The 22,643-nt window shown below is 31.4% G+C and overlaps 2 protein-coding genes across 11 annotated transcripts in view; one reads left to right on the top strand and one right to left on the bottom strand.

Annotated features, from left to right (window-relative positions):
- Positions 1-22,643, bottom strand: part of LOC126733599 (DNA repair protein REV1) — a 243,002-nt gene that overhangs the window by 17,239 nt on the left and 203,120 nt on the right. The window lies entirely within an intron of this gene.
- Positions 1-22,643, top strand: part of LOC126733597 (uncharacterized) — a 166,962-nt gene that overhangs the window by 141,536 nt on the left and 2,783 nt on the right. For 7 of the 10 annotated variants that reach the window (XM_050436953.1, XM_050436955.1, XM_050436954.1 and 4 more), the window contains one exon: positions 14,062-14,411. In XM_050436953.1, the coding sequence (XP_050292910.1) occupies positions 14,062-14,411 (350 nt within the window). Of the gene's footprint in view, positions 1-14,061; positions 14,412-22,643 lie in introns of those variants that run through there. The other 3 variants (XR_007659783.1, XM_050436960.1, XM_050436959.1) reach the window with 1 other exon arrangement.

The raw sequence follows: 22,643 nt of genomic DNA, 5'->3' as shown, positions 1-22,643 counted from the left end.
TACATGCATTTCGATAAGTGGAGGCTTTTATAAACGGACGCGGATACTAGATTTTTCTGTATGTGATCAAAAAATCTCCCATAAGCGGACGCGAAACTCTAATACCTGGACGATGTTTAGTTCCGCTTATTGCAATGCACATATGTATCTACATACATAAAATTCGGTAATTCCCCGATTTATATTAGGTGATTCCCCATTTACGCATTTCGTTGGCTAGCCAGTATGTAATCTTGTGGTTTATCTTCAGTTCAGGCAAATTCGTAGTTGATTGAGATATTTTATTATTGTAACTGTTAAATGGCACCAAAAAAAGGATACTCTCGTTAAAGGAAAAGATGGAAGTTGTTAACGTATTAGACAGAGAAAGTGTTTCAGTTCGTCATTTGGCAAAGAGGTTTAATATTGGGAAAACGCAAGCAACTGAAATTGCCAAAAATAAGGAAGATATCAGAGTAAATGGCAATCAGGAACTAATATAAATCAAAAGAAGGATTTTTTATAAAAGGAAGGTTTTGCTATAGACAAAACATGTTTTGAGTGGTTTGTGAAAGCTAGAAGTCAGAACATTCCAATCTCAGGGCCGTTAGTGAAAATGAAAGCTAAAGAAATCGCCATTACTTTGGGCTATAATAATTTCAGTGCGTCCGACGCGGGTGGCTGCAAAAGTGGCGCAAGAGACATAGTGTGAGTTTCAAATGCATATCTGGCGAAGCTGCTGCAGTAAATCAAGTTGATGTGTCACAATTTTTGGAGAAACTTCCGTCCATGTTGCTTGGCAACAAACCAGAAGATGTGTACAACGCAGATGAAAGTGAACTTTTTTTCGCGCATTGCCCGACAAAACTCTGTCCCTTAAAGGTGCAAATATGGCCGGTGAAAATTGCGATTTGATTGTGATCGGGAAAGCGGCTCGTCCCCGTGCTTTAAAAAACGTTGCTATTAAGATCTACCAGCGACTTGGAAATCCAACAAAAAGGCATGGATGACCCGAGAAATCATGTCTGAGTGGTTACTGGAATTTGACCGGAAAATGGGAATCCAAAAAAGGCAAGTTCTTTTATTTTTAGACAATGCTCTCATCCTCGTGATCTGAAAATGAAAAATGTGAAAATTATTTTTTTACCGCCAAACGCAACTTCAGTTTGTTAGCCCTTGGATCAAGGTATTATACACAACTTTAAATTTTTTTATCGGCATTTGATTTTAAAACATATTTTAACAAAAATTGACGATGTCCAAAGCTTATCTGAGCTTACAAAGTCTATTAATGTGTTAGAAGCTTTGTATTTTATAAAAACAGCATAGGATAAAGTAAATTCCTCTACAATTAAGAACTGTTTTGGCAAAGCTGGATTCAGAAAAAGTGGATGTAGCTCAGAATTTGCTGAGCAAAATTATTGCGATGCTGAAAACGATCTGCCCTTAGCGACACTTGCTTAGTTACTGCGACATGCCAAACATTTAGGAGTAGCAGATTCCCAGAAAGTAGATGATTTCCTGGCCCTAGACAATAACATAACAATAGAAAAAAATGCCATTGACAACTTTTCGAATTTGGATGTATAAAGCCCAGGCCAACTTGAATAAGTCTTGAAAAGAAGAAGTGGAATTGGTGGACTCACTAAGAGGTTCAAAAACTATAAATTCTGGGGAAGCTCTAAATCATATTTCTATATTGAAAAAATTTACTAAAGATGATTTCACTGCATTTTAACATTTAAAAAATTTATAAAGTTATTACGAAAATTGTCTCCTTCAGCAAAAGATGGTGAAATTTCGTCAGACAAACATTTTAAACTTTTTTCAAAAAGCTAAAGAATAATGTTTTTTTTTTAAATTCTCGTACCATGTATTGAAGCATTTATGTTTTTGTATGCGTATACATACATATAGATATATAACATAAATACATACTTTAAAAATGTGGCGAGTTTCTGTTTCTCAGGATTATATACCCCGTTATTTATAATCTATACTCACATACTCTCTTTTAAACGGACACCTCCCATAAGCGGACAAAAGTTACGGAACCGTGAGTGACCGCTTATGGAAGCTTTCACTGTAATTCCATATAAAAACTAAACTAAACCTGCCTGCTAGAAATACCTGCCAAAATGTTGCAAACATTTATAAAAAAAGGAATCGGGCTTGGATTTGTAAAAAAGTTAAATATAAAAGATGATTAAAAGTTACCTTAAGTTACAAAATTTAATTTGACAGGTTTAAGATTCAAGCCTAATTTTCTTTTTTTTTTTTAGTTTTTGCAGCATCTTATTTGGCTTTTCTGTACAATTAAACTAAGATATTTTAAAAACAGTGCCTTAAATCATAATTTTGCAAGAGTAACTTTTTTTCCAACTTAAATGGAGAATCTAACAGTTGACTTCTTATAAAAAAATATTTTATCACCTTACAGATTTGAGACAAAAAAGGACCAAGTCGCTCCGTCGCCACTGGCAATTTTTTTAAAAATTGGCTTCATCAGTAATTGATAATTCACTACAATAACCTGCATGCGAAATTTAATTAAAATTGAGCTGGTGGTTTAAAAGTTATGAAAAATAAACTTTGTATCTTAGTATTTCTGTATCTTAGTTATTAAACATTTTTGAAAAAAAAATGTATGATGAAAGTCTTTTTTTTTTAAGTTCTCTATCACGTATTAAAATTAATGCGTTTAAACTGGACCACCCTGTATATATGTATATAACCTAGAGGTACCTGAGGTAATCAAGTAATATTATGAGGTAATCATTTGGGCCGCCTTCTGCTAAAAATTTTAAAATTGGTATAGTATAAACAACGTAAAACGGTAATAGGAATTATTTTTAGCTTATTTGGCATGCAAGCAAATATGGAAGAAAATAAATATTGAAAATTGTTTTGAGTTTTAACCATAAATAGAAATTTTTTTATCATAGGGAACCAACCTTGCTTTTTTTAAGAGCTATTTCTCCCAAACATCTTTATTTCGCGACATTCGTCTTCCTTTCCGTTCATTTAATGTAGGAGTATCAAAATTCATTAGTTACGCAAACTAAACAATATTCTTTTTAAAAATAATAATAAATATCCTTTTTAGAAGCTTTTATTATTAAACAAAACGTATGTATGCTCAATTCGTGCAGCACTTGACAACGAAATAACGAGAATTAGCGCCAAATTTTGACAGATAAGATAAGGCGAGTTTTGCTACGAACGCGTACTAGGATAAAAAAGTTTCTAAAGTAATACGAATTTTCGTAATGCCAAATATAAGGAATAAAATACGTTTTGTTACCAATAAAGTTTTAGGCTTATGCAAAGATAATAAAAGATCAAACTCAGCGCTTTTACGCATAAATTTAAAAAATGGATAAAGCTACTTTTGGAACTCACTGCCTCATTTATATAAATTATTTTACATTTTTCTTCTATGATTAAGTAAAATTAAAAATTGGTTTAAATCGATTTCACACCAACTCGCAATTACTCTAAGAACAATGGAAGAATGTTTAATTAATTCTTTAAAAATAATAATAATAATAATAATAATAATAATAATAATAATAATAACAATAATAATAATAATAATAATAATAATAATAATAGTAATAATAATAATCGTCTTTTATTCAAAAAAAAAACAACAGATTGACAATTATTACAAATGAAAAAAAAGGCGAAGTCTAGCCTAAGGCTACTCAAACTTAACCCTAATAAATAATAAATAAATTTCGGTAATCATACATAATAATAATAAGAAAAATAATATAAAGATGAAATATTAAAAAAAATATTTGTTCTCACCAAAAAAATACTTATACCCTTCTTTCTACCCAACACGGAGGAAATATAAAACTCACAACCTGCACTAAAACAATACTGTACACAAATGAATACCCTTGTATGCAATCGTATACAACCATCATGCTACCTCTGGAGCACACGATACTAGTGAGTTCAAAAATAGGAGCTCAACTGTTCTCTAAACAAATACAACCTTTCTTAAACTTAGTTAAATTATGAAGTAGTAAATCATTGTTTGGCAAGGACTTACATGTTTTAATCGCATTATAAGTAAAAGACTTCTTGTATGTTCTTATATTATGTCGGGGAATAATATATTAAAATTTATTTCTGGTATTTATATCATGGACGCTCAAATTGGTTTTAAATTTATTTTTTAGAGATTTAGATATGAATTTTGAATCAGTAATTAAACCATGTATAAAAACATCGAAATGTTGAGTTGTACGATTTGACATATTTAACCAGTTTAAACTATTAATTTTATGTGATACGTGATCTGATTTTCTTAAATTAAAAATTAGACGAAAACATGTATTCTGCACCTTCTGAATACGATATTGTTCCGCTTGACGAAGACAAGGGCCAAAAATAAAATCAGCATAGTTAAAGTGGAAAAATACAAGAATTTTTCATAACATTGCCATTAACATGGTACTTAAAAGGTTTCTATTGGAATATAGTTGTTCAGACTGTTGAATATAGTTGTGTATGACCTTTGTAGAAGTTGCTTAACATGATCGGAAAAATTAAGCTGACAATCAAGTATAACACCCGGATTACGAGCAGAATTACAAAATAGTAATATTTGATCTACTATTTTGATTTTAATATTATTTTTTAAATATTCGTTTTGATTTCTTTTGCCAAACAGCATAAGTTTTGATTTTGATGGAGTCATTTAAAGGCCGTGTTTTTTAGAGAGATCTTTTAGGTTGTTTAGTTCATGATTAATAGTTTTGTTACAAGTAACAAAGTCTTTTGAAGAGAAGTGATAGTACATCTAGGTATCGTCAGCAAAAGCTTGTATCTTTCCGACATGCAGAGAGCAGACGTGTAAATAATAAAGAAAAGGGAACCAAGGATAGAGCCCTGAGGTACTCCTGATAATATGGCACTAGACTCCGAGTACACACCATTAACAAACACTTTTTGTGACCTGTTATAGAAGTATGCTGCAATGAGTGACAGTGATTCGACGTTAAAACCGTAATATCTTAGCTTTGCCAACAAGAGTCGATGATTTATAGTGTCAAATGCCTTGGAGTAATCTAATAGTATAAGAATACTTTCAAGTCCATGATCCAGTCCCTCTATTAGATCATCAGTTACCATAGCCAAGGCGGACGATGTGGAATACCCCTTACGAAACCCGTTTTGCAATTCTGAGATCATACCATTATCATTTAAATATGAGTACATCTGGCTGTATAAAATTTTCTCCATTATTTTCGAAATGGCAGGTGAAATTGCTTTAATGCGTAAGTCATTAAAGGTCTCTGGTTTTTTTGATTTTGGTAAAGGTATTCCTATTGCAGTTTTCCAACTTTGAGGAAAATAATTTTGTTCTATGCAACTGATAATAGTATTAGTTACGTAAGGATTATTGACACCAGTGATTTCGGCACCTAGCTGCAGGTTAAAAAAAAATGCCTGGCAGTAGCATTCCCATCGTTCAAAGACCCATAGCCAGGTTTTAAGTACTATTTTTGACTTAAACTCGGCTTGCATCTGTTTTTTGTTTTCTGATACAATTTGCTTGCTTTCCTCATCATGAGCTTCGAATTGAAAGATTGTAGGAAAGGTGTAATAAGCATTTAAAAAATGGATCCAGCAGTAAAACGAAGAATATTTATTAAAAGCTTTGGATCAGGTTCACTGAGGTCTTTTTAATTTCTACTCAACACACAAAAATTTATGAATAGTCTCGAATGTGTTACTTGAGCAAGGTGATACCAGATCCTAAAAGAAATGTTATTCTATTAAAAAAAATACAAATTTTACATAGTGTTAATTTGTTATACATTTGTGGAATAATAACATTTAAATTTTAAGTTTTTATTTTCCCTTAAAATCTTAGAAAGGCTTGTACAGACAAATAGTCGATTGTCGGTATTTTTAATTAGGATTATAACACACATAATAATTTAGGTGTTTTTGATATACCGGGTGTACCATAAATAAGGGCAAATATTTGAACAGCACATTCCTTATAAAAAAGAATGAGATTAACTTAAATTTTCCTAGTCGGAAAGTCAAACACAACCAAGATACAGGCTGATAACCTTAATGTAATTTTTTTTAAATTTTGGCCGTAAACTTGGCATTTATTCTTTGTTTTTAAGAAAATTTAGACAATGTTTTTTTTATATTGCAAATCCTAAAATTACCGTTTTTTTAAATTATGTCATAGAGGGCGCACCTAGCAGCACTTTGATTTTTTTTTAACTCCGTTACTTTTTTAGGCTTGGCAAAATCTAATTTTTTATTTAAAATATGCAAAACAGTTTTGCTAAAAAAAGGTACACCTTAAAAATCTATTTTTCACCCTTTTCCGAGATATTTACATTTACCTTAGCGTAGTTCATTTACCTTAAGGTAAATGTTTAGTACATTTACCTTAGCTTAGTAGTAAGGAATTTTGCACTGAAAAATCAAGTTACCACACTGCATCTACGGGTGTCCCGTGAACATAAAAATATATAAATCACTCAACATTAAAGCAATATGCGGATGATTTCCAACTGTATCTTTCGTTTCCACGGCAAAATCTTCCTATAGGTCAATTTTAGTTTAATCAGGATTTAAAAAGTATTGATAATTTTTTACAGGATTACAACTTAAAATTAAATTCTTCCAAATCTTATATAATAATACTGGATTGCGGAAAAAATGCTTGTAAGGTTTCTTCTAATTTTCATGCACAGATTCAAAATGTTCAGCTACCAGTAGTCAATGAGATCAAAAATCTGGGCGTGTATTTTGACAGTGGTATTACATTACAAACTCATAATAAAAATAAGCTTAAAATTGCATATATACGCCTAAAAAACTATCCATATAGTTTTTTATCTATTATTTGGACCATTCTAAAAATCTATTTACCATCTATAATATATATACAGTGTGTCCCACTTAAGGGTTAGCCACCCCTCTAAAATTTTTATTTCTTGACCAATTTTCAAAAACTTTTTTTTGTTGGATAGATGGTCAAAAATGGCACTTATGAGCCAAGTTCGACATTTAGAAAAAGCAGGTCATGGCCTACTGTATTCAAGTTTGATGTGCGAAAAATCGAGAAGTAGTATTAGCGATATTTCTTTTTGAAAAATGGTACTGGATTATTGTTCAGGACCACTTAAAACATAAGTGTACCAAATTTGGTTATGATAGTATACAGAGTGTTGAAATAAATTAAAGTCAATTTTTTAAAAGGCGCAATAACATTCCTAATCAAATACGAATATTCTTAAAATTTTTGGCTAATTGGCATGCGTCTTGAGAATACAAAGGTTGGAAATATCCTTCAATAAACAACAATCGATCATATTATGATACTATTTTGGGCTTCACAATAATACAACTTCATTTATAATTTTTTTAGTTTTATTTCATTGTTAGGTTGCAATTCACACTTCATTAGTTACTTAATAATGTAATGTAGACTAAGCAGCAAAAAATGAAAATAATTACCTTAAGGAATTACCTAACGCCAAAGATAATAATACTACTAGTATTTTATCTTTGCTAACACTCAAATTAAAAAGTTAATGCCACAAAACTAAATATTAGTTCCTTTACTATGTCCTCCATTAATTCTTATACATTTTTCTATGCGTCTTCTGTTGTTTACTACCACCCTTCTTAACTGTACCCTGCTTATTTCATTACACTCTTGTCTAATGCGCTCACAAAGATCATGTAGAGTTTGCGGTCTTGATTTATACACTTTGTTTTTAAGGGTTCCCCAAAGAAAAAAATCTAAGGGAGAAAGGTCGGGGGAACGTGCTGGCCTCTGAAATAATGGACTGTTTCGTCCTATCCATCGAATCCGATGAATCCTATCTATCCGCACTACCATTGCATTGTGGATAGGCGCACCGTCAAATTGTATGTGTAAGTTTCTTGTTTCGGCTAAGGGCAAATCATCGATTACGTCACTAAAATCACCTTCCAGGAATCGAAGAAAATTAAGTCCATTTAGACTTTCATTAAAGAAAAACGGCCCGATTATACGTTCGTTCAAGATACCGCACCATACGTTAATTTTCTGCTACTAAAAATTATAATTTAATACTACCTTTTACATTGTATCACCCAATGGGGATTTACGTTACTCCACATTCTAATATTTTGAGATGACACAATGCTGTTTGTAGTAAATGTTGCCTCGTCGGTGTATAACATATTTTTCAAAAATGTAGGGTTAGCCAAATACTCGCCTTGTAACCACAAACAATATTCCATCCTGCGTTCTTCATCCCCGTGTTCCAAAGTGTGAAGGAATATAGGCTTGAAAGGCTTCTTGTTATTTTTCTTTAAACACCTCCTAATGCAATTTTTGGAAATATTTAAGTTGGCACTAACAACTCTAATGCTAGATTGCGGATTAGCATTAAAGTATTCAAGAATTATTTGGTTATTATTATTTGCTCGATTACGAAGTAAATGAGGACGTACTCCGTCTACTGTACCAGACTGATCAAACCCGTAGTTTATTCTGGCTATTGTTGAATGGTGGATGTTTTTACCAGGATGTCTCCTGTTAAATTCCGCCGCAGCTTCACGAAATGTTCTAACTCCATCGACAACTAGCCGCACTACTTCAACTCTTTCGTTTAAATTATAATCACCCATAATTGTTCGACAAGCAGTCAAAATGAACTAAATACATGAAAACTTTAACAAACTGTCAGGAACATTTTCTTTCATAGCATACTTGAGTAAAATTCCCACAAAATAATTTTTAACCAGACACAATCATATCTTTGGAATTTAACAAACAAACTCATAAAAAAACAAACAAATTTAGCCCAAAATAGTATGATAATATGATCGATTGTTGTTTATTGAAAGATATTTCCAACCTTTGTGTTCTCAAGACGCATGCCAATTAGCCAAAAATTTAAAAAATATTCGTATTTGATTAAGAATGTTATTGGGCCTTTTAAAAATTTGACTCCAATTTATTTCAACACCCTGTATACTATCATAACCAAATTTGGTACACTTATGTTTTAAGTGGTCCTGAACAATAATCCAGTACCATTTTTCAAAAATAAATATCGCTAATACTACTTCTCGATTTTTCGCACTTCAAACTTGAATACAGTACGCCATGACCTGCTTTCTCTAAATGTCGAACTTGGCTCATAAGTGCCATTTTTGACCATCTATCCAACAAAAAAAAGTTTTTGAAAATTGGTCAAGAAACAAAAATTTTAGAGGGGTGGCTAACCCTTAAGTGGGACACACTGTATATTATAATATTAAATATTATTTATGTAATTCACTACTTCTGTCTTTGCTCGATTACTGTGATCTTTTGTATTCTGATTCCTTGACTGAAACAACTGCTTACTCTATACAAAAATTCCAAAACTGCTGTATGCGTTGTCCATTTAAATTACCATTTAGGAACTATATTACTCTTTATTTAAATAACAATTTTATTTTGAATATGAAAAATCGTACAAAATTCCATATGTACACTTTATTCATAACATTTTAAAAACTGGAGAGCCTCTATATTTAGTAGATAATTTTAAAAATCATCGTCATATGTATAACACTAGATTTATAAACTTATTTAGAGTTCCACAGCATAGAAATACAAATTTTCAAAAAATTTTTAATTTTGTAGCCTCTCAACTTTAGAATAAATTACCTGAGGATCTTAAACAATTTTCAATAGGAGTATTTAAAAAATATAGAAAAAATTATCTCCTTGAAAAACAGCAATGGAATGCTTAATTTAGTTTGAAATAAATACAATTAATGTGCTGAAAACCATGAAAATGGCTGCATACATTTTTTTATAGGGCTCTGGTATCCGCTCGCCTCTATCTAAAATTTATTTATAAGTAGCATTTGTTTACATGGTACGGTTTCCTTTGCACCCCTTGCGCGTCTACCGACTTCCCTCTGAAATTTCTTTTACTGTTAAAATATCAAAAACAGTATTATCATAAATTTGTATTTAGAAAAGCCAGGTTAATACTTGTTAATATTCTTTGTTTTTTATTTATTATTCGTTTTTTTAAAAGGCCTTGCCACACAGGTTTGCACCTATGCTAACGGTTTATAATGGCTTATTAATTGTAAATTGTTAATTATGTTTGTTATTTTAGTGATTAACATTTAACAGCATTTTAGTTTATGTTTTCAATGCGCTCAAGAAAAAAAATTTCAGTATAATTGAAATTGAAAATTGCTGTCTAGCTCTTTCGGCCGTAGGCCATCATCGGGGCTTAAGACGCTATAAAAAGATACATTAAATAACAGGAAGGAGTATTTTAGAATTAGACAAACATCGTTAAAATATAAATCGTATAAAGTCGCAAAATGGGACAAAAAATCATAAGACAGGATGCAAAACAATACAATCTTAAGATCAACTTACTTGTCAAAACACACTATTTAAAAAACGGCACATATATACATATATAGCATATAGCATATTTGCCTATGATTTCTTACTAAAGTACTAAACAAAACGAGATCAACCTCTATAATTATATCTGATGAACGGCAGTAAAGCAAAAAATTAAAATATGCGAATGTTAATTGTTAATTCCATGTTCAAAATAAACAAACAGGCCGATGTTTGGCGTGAAACTGAATATTATTAACAAATATGGTTCTGCCTATTCCATGATTAAGAAATACCTAAAAGGAAACAAAATTTAAAATTTTATTATAATGTTATTAATACTATACTATAATCAAATGGATATGGTGGGGTTGTCAGTCAGATAGAAATAAATTAAGATAAAATTACATGGTTGAGTAAAAAAAATAATGAATTAAAAACCTGTATTACCACAGAAAAGATGGAACACATAGCTACGATTAGAATAAAACTGAAAATTATTATAAGAAAAACGAAAAATCAAATTTAAATGGGTTATAAAATAAAAGAATATAAAGTTTTTCCTGCTTCGACTAAATAATTTCCTACTTCAGGTTAAAATATTGAATATTTATTACAAATTTTATCAAGTAGGCTGTATCTGACAAGAAGAATTATTATAAATCTCATTTTCGATTTCAGGATTTATGTTCTTGTCAGTTACTTTGATGAGTAGTTATAAAAATTCAAACTCATACATTTAGTTACGTTATCTATTGCCACCTTTCTTATACGCCTTTGACTGCATTCTTATTCTTAGTTATTGTTATTTATTGCATATGACATGCAAGCTGAAGACCTTGTCCTGCACGAAGTCCAGACTTTTGCATATGGAGATACATAAAATTAATGATAAAAACATTAACTGCTGTTGAGTCATTTCGAAACGAGTAATTATTATTTTAAGTTTTGGCAATTTTTCAGTAAAAAAATGTATATACCGGATGGTGCGTCGCCGAGCGGAACATAGGAAAACCACAATTATTGGCTTCCCTGTAAATTTTTTAGAAAAAATGTAAAATAACTTTTTGAAGAGACCATCTGGCAAACCCTTGTGCAAAGTTTCAAACAATTTTGATAAGCGAATCTTGAATTATTCAATTAAATGTAATTGCAAAATGAGCAAATTTTCGGTTCAGGTAAAACCAAAAAAAAATTGGAAAATTTGGTAATTTTGCAATTACATTTAATTGAATAATTCAAGATTCGCTTATTAAAATTTTTTGAAACTTTGCACGAGGGTTTGCTAGATTGGTCTTTTCAAAAAGTTATCTAACATTTTTTCTATAAAATGTACAGGGAAGCCAATAATTGACCCCCTTAAAATTTACATGGGATTTCCTATGTTCAGCTCGGCGACGCACCACCCGGTATATTTTTTTAAATTATCTTTTGAATTTTCGAGGTGTAATAAAGCAGTTAAAATAGTTTATGAATGTCATTTTTCTGAATGCATTGAAAACCTTAAAAGCAAATATCTCGAAAAGGGTTAATCGAAGCGAGATTTTTGAGTGTACCTTTTTTAAGCAAAACTGTTTGCACAATGCATATTTTAAATAAAAAGTTAAGTTATGCCAAGCATAAAAAAGTTGCAAAGTTTAAAAAAAATAAAAATGTCGCTGGTGGCGCCATCTATGACATAATTTTAAGATGCCGTATATGAAGAAAACCACATTCCAAATTTAAATAAATTGAATAAATTCTAAATTTATAGCAAAAATTCCAAAAAATGCATTAAGTTTATCACTCTGTATCTTGATTGTATTTGACATTGAGACTAGGAAAATTTAACTTAACCTCATTCTTTTTTTACAACGAATCTGCAATTAAAATATTTATCAGTATTTATGAGACAGATACGCTGTATAGTATCCAAAAGAAAATGTTACTGGAACGGTCAAAATGTCTATGCTAGATGAATAATAACCGCTAGCTAAAAGTGGCACTTGGTGGCACTTAAATAAACTAAAATTTCTATGTATATTAGACATGAGTTTTTAACTATACCTTCAACAAAAAACACTTTTCGTACTTTTTTTTTAAAGTTTATTTAAATTTTTAATTAAAAAAAATTAGCATATTCATATTTTAAGACATTCTGCAGAAATATTAGTTGGTCAAAAAATCTAAATGATTTTAATATTCTGAACTACTTACCTTTGTCTTTCGATTGACATAGTCAGTTTTTGTTTAAAACGTTTTTACTTAAATAAATTTAAAAAAATTACATTGCTATCTTTAACAGAACCTTTTATGTGTATTGATGCACTCCTTGCTTGTAGTCACAGTTTTTGTGTTTTAAAATTTTTAAATATTTAAAATGTCTTTCTGTTTTATTTCAAATAGGCAGGCATTTCAAATAATTGTTAATATCTTTCAGGTCTTGAAAATGATATTTTTAGTTGCTTCCTGATATTTAAAGTGAATTCTTTATGTACTAAAATTATGTCTTATTTTTTCAAGGTATTTAAAATAATTTTTGTTTTCTAACTTTTAAATGTATTCCAAGCATTTAAAGTAATTCTTATTTCAGATTCTTAAAGCACTTTTAAATTTTATTGAAATAATTTGAAGTTTATGTTGGTATCTGAAATCGGTTCTAATTTAGAGAAACTTTCTACTGAATTTTAAATAATTTATCATATTTCACGAATTCAAAGCCATTTCTTTAAGAAACTAAAATTATGGCTTATTTTTTTCCAGATATTTATATAAATTTTTTACTTAATTTTAAATTTTATAACAGGCATTTTAAGTAATTTTGATTCCAGTTTTTTGAAGCAAGTTTTAATATTTATTAAAAATATTTCAAGTTTCGTGCTGGGTATCTATAAAGGCGTTCCTAATTTATTCTGTGATGTTGATGTTTCCTAGTATTTGAAATCACTTCTTCTGGTATTTAATACTTTTTATTCTACATTTTTAGGTTAAAGCTTACATTTTATTCCAAACATTTATACATACATTTATTTCAATAATTTTTAAAGCAATTTTCATATCTATTGAAATTATTTCAGGTTTCTTACTGGTATCTGAAGGCATTCCTAATTTCTTCTAGGGCGTTGAGACCCTTTTTGTGTTTTAAAGCTGTGACTTTCTATTTTAATCTAGCAATTTCAAGTGATTTTTTAAATCTTTCATACCTTTAAAGTCATTTTCAACTTGCATCTATTTTCATTTTTGCATCTATCATTTAAGGTGCCAAAAAACCAAACGAGGATAGACAAAAAAAATATACACATACCGGTATAACAATATACCGATATTTTTGTAGATTCGGTTTGTCTGTTGCAAAGCTATGGGCAAAAATTTTTTTAAAACATTTTTTATTCCGGTTTTTGAATTATTGCAATGGCTCGATTCACTGTATGGCGGTATCTTTTTTTGATTTGGACAAATTTTCCAAGATTTTTTTTACTCTGAAATCATTCGATTTATCAAAATTTTTGTTTGAAATTAAAGCGCTTTTTTATGAGCCATATCTTATGAAAACCGATAGCAAAATACGAGAATTATGCCGGTTTTTCTCTTTGACGCGGACAGATTTTCCAAATTTTTATGCAAACACATATGGTACCTCGCCACCCTTAATTAAACACCCTGTACAACGGTTACGTTTATATCAGTTTTTTCATCAGATTTAATCTACTGAAGAAACTCAATGAAGAATTCCAAAAGCAAATGATGGCCGAGCAACAACCCGAACATCCCCGGATGTCCCAATTCAGGAAAACCCCGTATGTGTTTGACATCGCCAAATTGAAAAACGTCAAGCCGATCGGTCAGGGTAAATGTCTGGATGAAAATTCGAATATGAACAATGCGACGAAACAACTTGGAGAAGCCATCGGCAAATTGCCCAAGTCCGGCGTAAAAAAGTCTGGAGATGCTGGTAAAAGTGGAGTTGGTCCGTTAAAGCGCGGAGACGATCACAAAGGCGGAACCGATTCGAAAGAGTTCTCTACTGATACCAAATTTGGTAAAACTGGTGAGTTTTACTGGATAGTTAGTAATTTTTCAGGATCAAGTGTATTTAATTTGACCGCGGCTCCGTTAGAGTTAAAGGGACGTCTAAAAATCGATTTTTTTTTGAAAATTTTTACATAGAATGTTGAGTTTGAACATTTTATTGATAAAAAAGTGATAATGAAGTAAAAAAATGAAAAATTTTAAAAATTATGAAGGATTTTTTACTTACGTATAATTCACAATTACACCCGGCTTAATTACACTCTATTTGAGACTAGGCATCACGTTGACCATTATATATACTATTAATTTAAATTTAAAGCCTTAAGTAACAAAATTCTGTATCTTAGAAGGATTTACATCACTTCTTTAGGTCATAAACACAAATTTCCACACGCAAATCAGGAATATAAATATGGATTTATTCATAAATAATCAAATCAAATCAAATCATTTATTTCCATCGACATCATAACAATGAATAGGAATTGTCAATAAAAAACTACAATACTAATAAAAATAGTATAAAATTACAAAGATATGAAAGGAAACAAATTTAACTTAATTTAGTCAATAAATCTACAGTTAAAGAACTCTGTCAACGAATAAAAAGGACAGTCAGCTAACATGGCCCTAAGAGCCCTCTTAAAAGTTGGAAAAGTCAGCTCTCTTTATTCTACATGGGAGATGATGGGAAAATTTTGAAAGATGTAATTTCCGGACCATCCTGTACCTGCGACAACCGGGTAAAAGGGATGTATAATTTATCTGCATTTCGAGTTTCATAGAAATTAAGATCTGCAGATCTCATGTAGTTTGAAAGATTTTTATGTACTTGACATGCGCACTCCAAGATATAGATGTTAATTATAGTTAGGATTTTTTCTTTTTTAAAAGTACCACGGCAAGTTTCTCTGAAGGAAAGTCTAAACATAGTACGTATAATGCGCTTTTGATTTATTAGCACTCTTCCAATACTGGAGGAATTACCCCAAGCTAATAAGGCATAGGATAGAGTGGAATGCACTGAGGCATAATAAAAGCTTTTAAGTGTATATGCATCCACATAGTCTCGAAGTTGCAAGATGGCATAATTGCTGCGGTATAATCTATTGCACACAGATTCCACCTGAGGATCCCACGATAGATGTCTATCAATTACAATTCCCAAGAACTTGGTGGAGTGTTGTTGGATGAGGCTACTTGATGACTGCTCTCTAAGCAGTAAGCTCCGGTCCTGAATAGCTCAAATCGGAGTAAAAACAATGAAATTGGTTTTCAAACTATTCAAACAAAGACCATTTTTCTGGCACCACCCCGCAATATCAGCTATACACTTTGTGGCTTTTGAGTGGATAGACTGAGAGTCAGTACCCGAGACAACTGCTGATGTATCGTCGGCAAAAAGTGTTATGTAGCTGTCATTAACCAGGAGAGGCAAGTCATTAATAAAAAGTAAAAATAAAATGGGCCCAAGAACACTACCCTATGGAACCCCATTGACGACAGTTGCCCAATCAGATATGGTCACCTGACCACTAACTCTCAATCTAACAGCCTGGGTTCTACCTGTCAAATATGATTCAAGTAATTTATAAGCCGGACCTCTTATTCCATAATGAAAGATCTTAATTAATAGTAAAGCATGATTAATGGTATCAAATGCTTTAGTAAGATCAAAAAAGATACCAACAGATTTTAATTTCAATTCAAAATTATTCAATATATTTGTATAAAGAGATATTATAGCATCTGATGTAGAGAGTCCAGACCTGAATCCAAACTGATGACATGACAATATAGCAAAAGAATCTAAAAATGCAATAAGTCTTTTTTTTTAAGATTTTTCAAAGATCTTTGAGAATACAGAGAGGAGAGCAATAGGCCTATAGTTACTCACTTCTGCTGTCTCCCCCTTTTTATGAAGATGTATGACAACAGCTGATTTTAGCTCTTTAGGAAAATAGCCAAACTGAAATGATAAATTTAGAAGATAGGTAAGTGGAGAGATAATATGTTCAGCACATGCTAGCAATAAGTAACAACCCTCGTACCTCGTCTACACCGGATGACTTTTTCCTGGAGGAAGATTTTATAATCCCAAGTGTTTCTCCTTCAGTGAGAGGGAATAGAAAAAGAAATTGGGATAAACTGTTGAAAGGCACATTCATTCCCATAGGTGCCTGAAAATTATCTGTGATCTTTCGCACTGACTGTCAAATGTCACTTACGTCAACTAATATTATTTATTGGGAGTGGCTACTGTACTAGTACGATTATCGTAATTTTCTGTCCTGTCTCATTATAGGTAAGTATTTGTTTATTTATATAATCATAAATAAACAACTGGGACTGTGTGGTTGACATGTGGAGTTGGGATTGTAAAAAGGGATTGGAACTGAAACTGAATGGGGGCTTGGGTTGGCGCTAAATAGTGGGTTAGGTAGTCGTTTGAGCCCTACTTAGAGAATCGGATAATAGTTAGAAAAAGTGAATTATAGTCACAAACACGGGGCTGCCGCCTTTCTAATTCCTGTCTTATTCCTATTCCTAATGCCTATAATGAATTTAAAGATATTTACTGTTTTGACTATAAGTTAATGTACATTAAACCTTATCGGTATTATTTACCTATTAATAATTAAATATCTTAAAATATGTTTTTTTTTAAATTTATACTTATATATTAAATTACATAAAATATCAAATAATTTAAATAAATAATACCTATTTTTTAATACCTGTTCATGTAATGTAAAATCTAACTATATTATGCTTTTATTATCTAAAACTAAAAAGTGTTCCAGACAAAACCAAAAAATACTACTGGGGACATAGTGAAGCCACTGCCATTTGTGTCAATAGGGTTGTTGTTTTATTTTTCTTGTGTGTAAATTACAAAATATGTAATTAAAAGGGGTACAAAGCGATAAAAAATGCTATAAATTTAAAATAATAGCCTCCAAAAAGTTCCAAAATTGCCCCAATATAGATATTTTTTAATTATAGCAAAATCAAGAGCTATTAAACATTGTGCAAGCCGGCAATAATTACGTATTTAACGTATGTAGAAAAACCTTCATAATTTCCAAAGTTTTGTATTTTTTCCAATCATCCTCACTTTTTATCAATATTTTGACCACACTTAACATTCTATGTAAAAATTTGCAAAAAAATCGGTTTTTAGACGTCCCTTTAACTTTACCGGACCCTTGACCGCAACTTGTTTTCACCATATATGTATCTGTCTCATGAAATTATCTGGACAAAAAATTTCTTCCAGGCAGTTGAGTTCAACAGTATTACTCTTATTTCTTTGATTATCCTCGTACCATGCATATTTAGCATAGAAATATGATAAAGGTAGAATGTGCATAGACCACTGCGCATCTAGTTTTAGGCGGATACATAGGGGACCGCTATTTGTATACCTTCTGTTACAGCTGATCTGCTTTTTTAGCAATGAATTTTGTTTGTTTTGAATTAGAGCAGGTGAGGTTATTTATTTTGTTCTTTCTGTTTACAAATCGAAATTTCACTACCGTAAACCGGGGTAACTTTGGTACAGTTTTTCATGTTTTTATTAAATTATTCCATATTTTACGAAATTAACACCCTTATACTTGTTAATTATAAAACTTCAAAGCATTTACCAACTGTAACTTACAAAAAACAACTTCTGTTTATTGTTTAGGCTGAGATATTGGACTTAGAAAGTGTTTTAAAGTTACCCGGATTTTGGGGTAACTTTGGTACACAAATATTTTCTTTGATTATTTTGCCTGCTAAAAGCTACGTCCTAAAGATAGACGTTGCATTGAATTTACAATTTATTAAAAAAAAGGAAATACGTAGTTTATTAGATATTTGATGTATGCAAAAGATGTAAAAGCAGAAAAAAAAAACAATAAAATTTTAAAAATGAGGCCTATTTTATAACCAACATGTAATTCCCGACCATTCTATTAATTTCAGAACAGGCAGTTTCTTTGCCCGTTTCTTCCTCTGCCTTAGAATCCTCTGAGAGTTCAGAACAAAAAGGGCTGTCATTGCTTTCTGCGTATATTACGGTCACAACGCTCTCATCAGTACTTGAATCCACCGAATTATTCTTTTGCCTTTTTAGCTTTTGTTTCTGCTTGTTTGCTTGCGTGATCAATGGCAAATTATCGGAGTCTGAACTATCAGAAGCTATTTCTGGAATATTAATACTATTGGGAGCTTTGGAGGTGGAGGGTTGAGGCTGAGAGTAGTTAATAGGTACGGGAGAGACCGGGTTTTGTATGTCGGAGACTGTTATTCCTTTCCCAGGAGGTACTTGGAATTTCTTCTTTCTTCGAATCCGTGATGTCGTTGCTTGTTCACGCTTTTCATTGAGATGTTCAAGAAAACTTTGTCCCACAACCGTTTTAATTAAAGGATCGTCTGCAACAACATTACCGCACAACCTACTTAACACAACTTCCCTATTTAAAGGGTAAATGCCGCATTTTTTAAATCCTGCTTTGAGACTCTCAACACCGCGTTCTTCTAATTTTGACATAAGTGTCTTTAATAGTCCAGGAAAAGTGTCCTTCGGTATTACATTAAAGCGGCTTCCTTCTGCGGTATTTTTCCAGGCATTAAGAATTTGCCGTCAGTTACTTTTCATTGGGCGAAAATAGGCAACATCCAAAGGCTGAAGGAGATGAGTGCTATTAGGAGGCAATGCAATGAACCTAATATTATTCAATTCGCACAATCTGATGACTTCCTGATTAAGGTGGGAGCTAAGGTTGTCCCCAATCAATATTTTACGACCCTCCTGTCGTTTTAATAAGGGTAGCATTAAGTTTACAAACCAATCTTCAAATATTTGGAAATCAAACCACCCACTGCTAGTACTATTGTAACGAGTATTTAAGGAGCCACCTTCTGTCCAAGTTGACCAAAGCCTTTGGGCCTTGTAGTTGACATACACGGGAGCAACCTGTCCAGCAGCATTTCCACAAATCATAAGGGAAGTACAGGCTTTTGAAGAATTTCGAATTCTTTCCGGGTATTTGGTCCCTTTCCTGGTAATTACTTTTGATCGGCCTGGATCGTCAACGAGATTTGTCTCGTCATAATTGTAAATATTAGCTGGGGGTACTCCTTCCAGCTCAGTTTGTAGATTATCAAAATATTCATTGATAATTGCGTCACTAATAGCCGCTCGAGTGCGACTAATATTTTGAGAAAACCGTTGACTGAGTTCAGGCCTACGTTTTAAAAATAAGCTTATCCAATCAGGTCCTGGATAGTTATCCTTAGAACCTTGCACTTTTCTGCCTCGCTTTTCTAAATAAGATTTGACAATGGTTTTCAAGTCCTCACATGTCACCGGAAACCCAAAATTTGATAAAGCAATTAGGTGTCCAGAAAATGACTCTTCTTTCTGGTCTGTAAAAACCCTTGGTTTGCCAGGCATTCGCGAATGTTTTCCGTGAAGCTTATTCCATAACGTATTTTTGGAAATTTGGTATTTTTTTGCTGCATTTCGAAGAGAAATTGACTTATTTTTAATCTCTTCAAGAGCTTGCTGAAGTTTCTCTTGGCTATAATTTTTGTAATTGCGTGCACCGAGGATACGCTGCTGCTGTCGAGGCATGACTTATCTGAAAAAAGAAATAAAAAACATAGAAACATACACTGCATCAACGGTGTAACTTTGGTACACTATATTTTTTAAATTTGTCCCCTACTTAGACATCTGCCGTCTAACTTTGGGACATGTACCAAAGTAACCTCCATATGTTATGATTTTTAGAACAAATTCAAATATTTCTTTTTTAATAAAAATTACAATTTTATATATGTTGTTAAAACTATGCTAGAATATGACTAGCTAACATGTACTTACCAGAAATTAAGTAGTTATGCTAGATTTGGATACACAATAGTAAGTTTACAGAAGTTTTAAAAACACCTGTTGACACCTGCCTACACTAACGATAAACTGCTCCCAACGGAATAAATGCAATGTTGCCAAACTTTTCAGTTTTGCAGAATATTACCTTATTTTAGACTTTAAGCACTAAAACTTAACGTATTTAAAGAAAAAAGTCTTTTTGAAGAAAATAATTTAAAAAAACAGCTGTTGTCCCAAAGTTACAAGCCAAGTGACAAAGTACCCCGGTTTACGGTATATTCTTTTGTATTGGGTGCATGTAAGTTTTTTTTATATTTTTTTAAATTTATATGTGACAGGATTCATACTTCAAGTGAGGTTTCATATATAGTTTCACGTGAATAATAATTAAAACTAGTATGAATTTAATAAATAACAGTTCGTATTTTCTTTATGTTTTAAATAAAAAACTCTCGTATCTAAATTTTGAAAAACTAGAAGATAGTGACAGATGTCCTTATTTGATCGACCCGGACTTTTCATTGATCCTTATTTTCTTTTTTGGTTTTCCTAAGAGATTTCGTAACTTGGCCAAACTTTGATCGACCATTCTTAGACCTAAGTCTTTAAAAACCCTATCAAAGGCTCTTGTCAAGATAGGAGCACTAGCGCTTTTGTGCTTAACAGGTAATTCATACAGTATTTATCATTCAAAAAAGAACTATTAGATACATGAGTAAAGCAAAACCACAAGATTCATGTAAACCACTTTTTATTGCAAACAAAATTTTAACCGTGCCATCTTTATTTATATTCATAAGAAGTATACGAATACTCTAAGTCAAAATTCATCTACATAAACCAGCAGTCAAACCTATAAGCTATTATTACCAGTTCCCAGCACTTCCCACGTGCTTGACTTTTGTTGACAATGGACAAAAACTGTTTAAACGATTAAAACGATTAAAACGATTTACTAAGTAAAATCAAAAGCAAAAGGAATTTAAGAGGGAAATCAAAAGGTTACTTATTGCGAGAGCCTATTATGACGTTCAGGAATATTGTAATGACCAATTTTAATACTAATACCCTTGAAATATTATATGTATGTTTTGTTCAAGTTTTTACTGTTTTGATGTTGGTATATTACGGTTTAGCTTAGGTATTTAGTTATTGATGTATGACTGCAAGTTTTTTGCATTAATTTGTATTTTAATTTTTTTTAAATAAATGATTTAGCTCCATTATTTATAAGTTGTGTTATATTTATTAGGACAGGAGAGTTTTTATAACCCTTTAAATTTGTATATATTTTTTAGCTTTGTTTAATACAATTAAGCATTTTTGGGTTTTATTTAGTATTGCAACAAAAGTTTGCTCATTTTCATCTTTTCGAAATATGGTAGAGTTTTTAAGATTAACTTTAAACGTTTTTAAAATAAACTTTTTATGTTGAAAACAATGGTTAGAGTCACTAGTTATGTATCTAAAAGTATTTGTTTCTTTTCTATAAATATCAGATTCTACTGACTATTATTTTTGATGACAAGAGTATCTAATAGCAGTAGATTATTTGTTTCTTATTTGAAGGTAAATTTAATGAACAAGAAACAAATAACCAACTATAAAATAAATAACTAACATCAATAAATAAACAAAAACCAAAACATTAATACTAAAGTAAAAATAATTAGATATTTAAAAGAATTTTTCCTGGCATGCATATATTATGTACCGAGTGGCCAAATAAGCGAGGTAAATGCGGCTGTATCTCAGGACCTGTACATCTGGCAACAATGGATTTTTTTTAGGATGTCAAAAATATACCATTCAATTTGAATTTTTAGAGCAAAATGAAAAAAACGGGAATTATTACAAATTGCGCTCTCTGGCGCTTTTATTAGAAACTATAGAGTAGTGATGATATTAGACTTTAAAGCAGCTACATTTATCTTGCAAATAAATTTTGAATTGCTAAAATCAAATGAGTGGTTTAGAATTTACAGCGATTTTAATAATTTCACTTTCAATAGCTTCCCTCACCCCTACTTCGTTCGTACGTCAATAATTCATAAACCCAAAATTATAGCAAATTATCTAGGTTTACTAAAAATAATATCAAAAGTATAAGTTAATGTTTAAGTTTTCGGAGAAAAAGAGGTTTCTCTTATTTAATTTTTAGTTGCGCTCTCTTGCGGTGAAATACGGAACTTAAAAATAATTTCCAGAATTTTCTCATGGCCACTTTTATAATAATAAAAAAATCCATTGTTGCCAGATGTACAGGTCCTCAGATACAGCCGCTTACCTCGCTTATTTGGCCACCCGGTACAATATACGTTCAAGAGGTAGGGCAATCAATATAGGTATTTCAATATTGGT

The sequence above is a fragment of the Anthonomus grandis genome, chromosome 2, assembly GCF_022605725.1.
Source record: "Anthonomus grandis grandis chromosome 2, icAntGran1.3, whole genome shotgun sequence".
NCBI lineage: Eukaryota > Metazoa > Arthropoda > Insecta > Coleoptera > Curculionidae > Anthonomus > Anthonomus grandis.
This window is presented reverse-complemented; position numbering and strand designations above follow the sequence as displayed.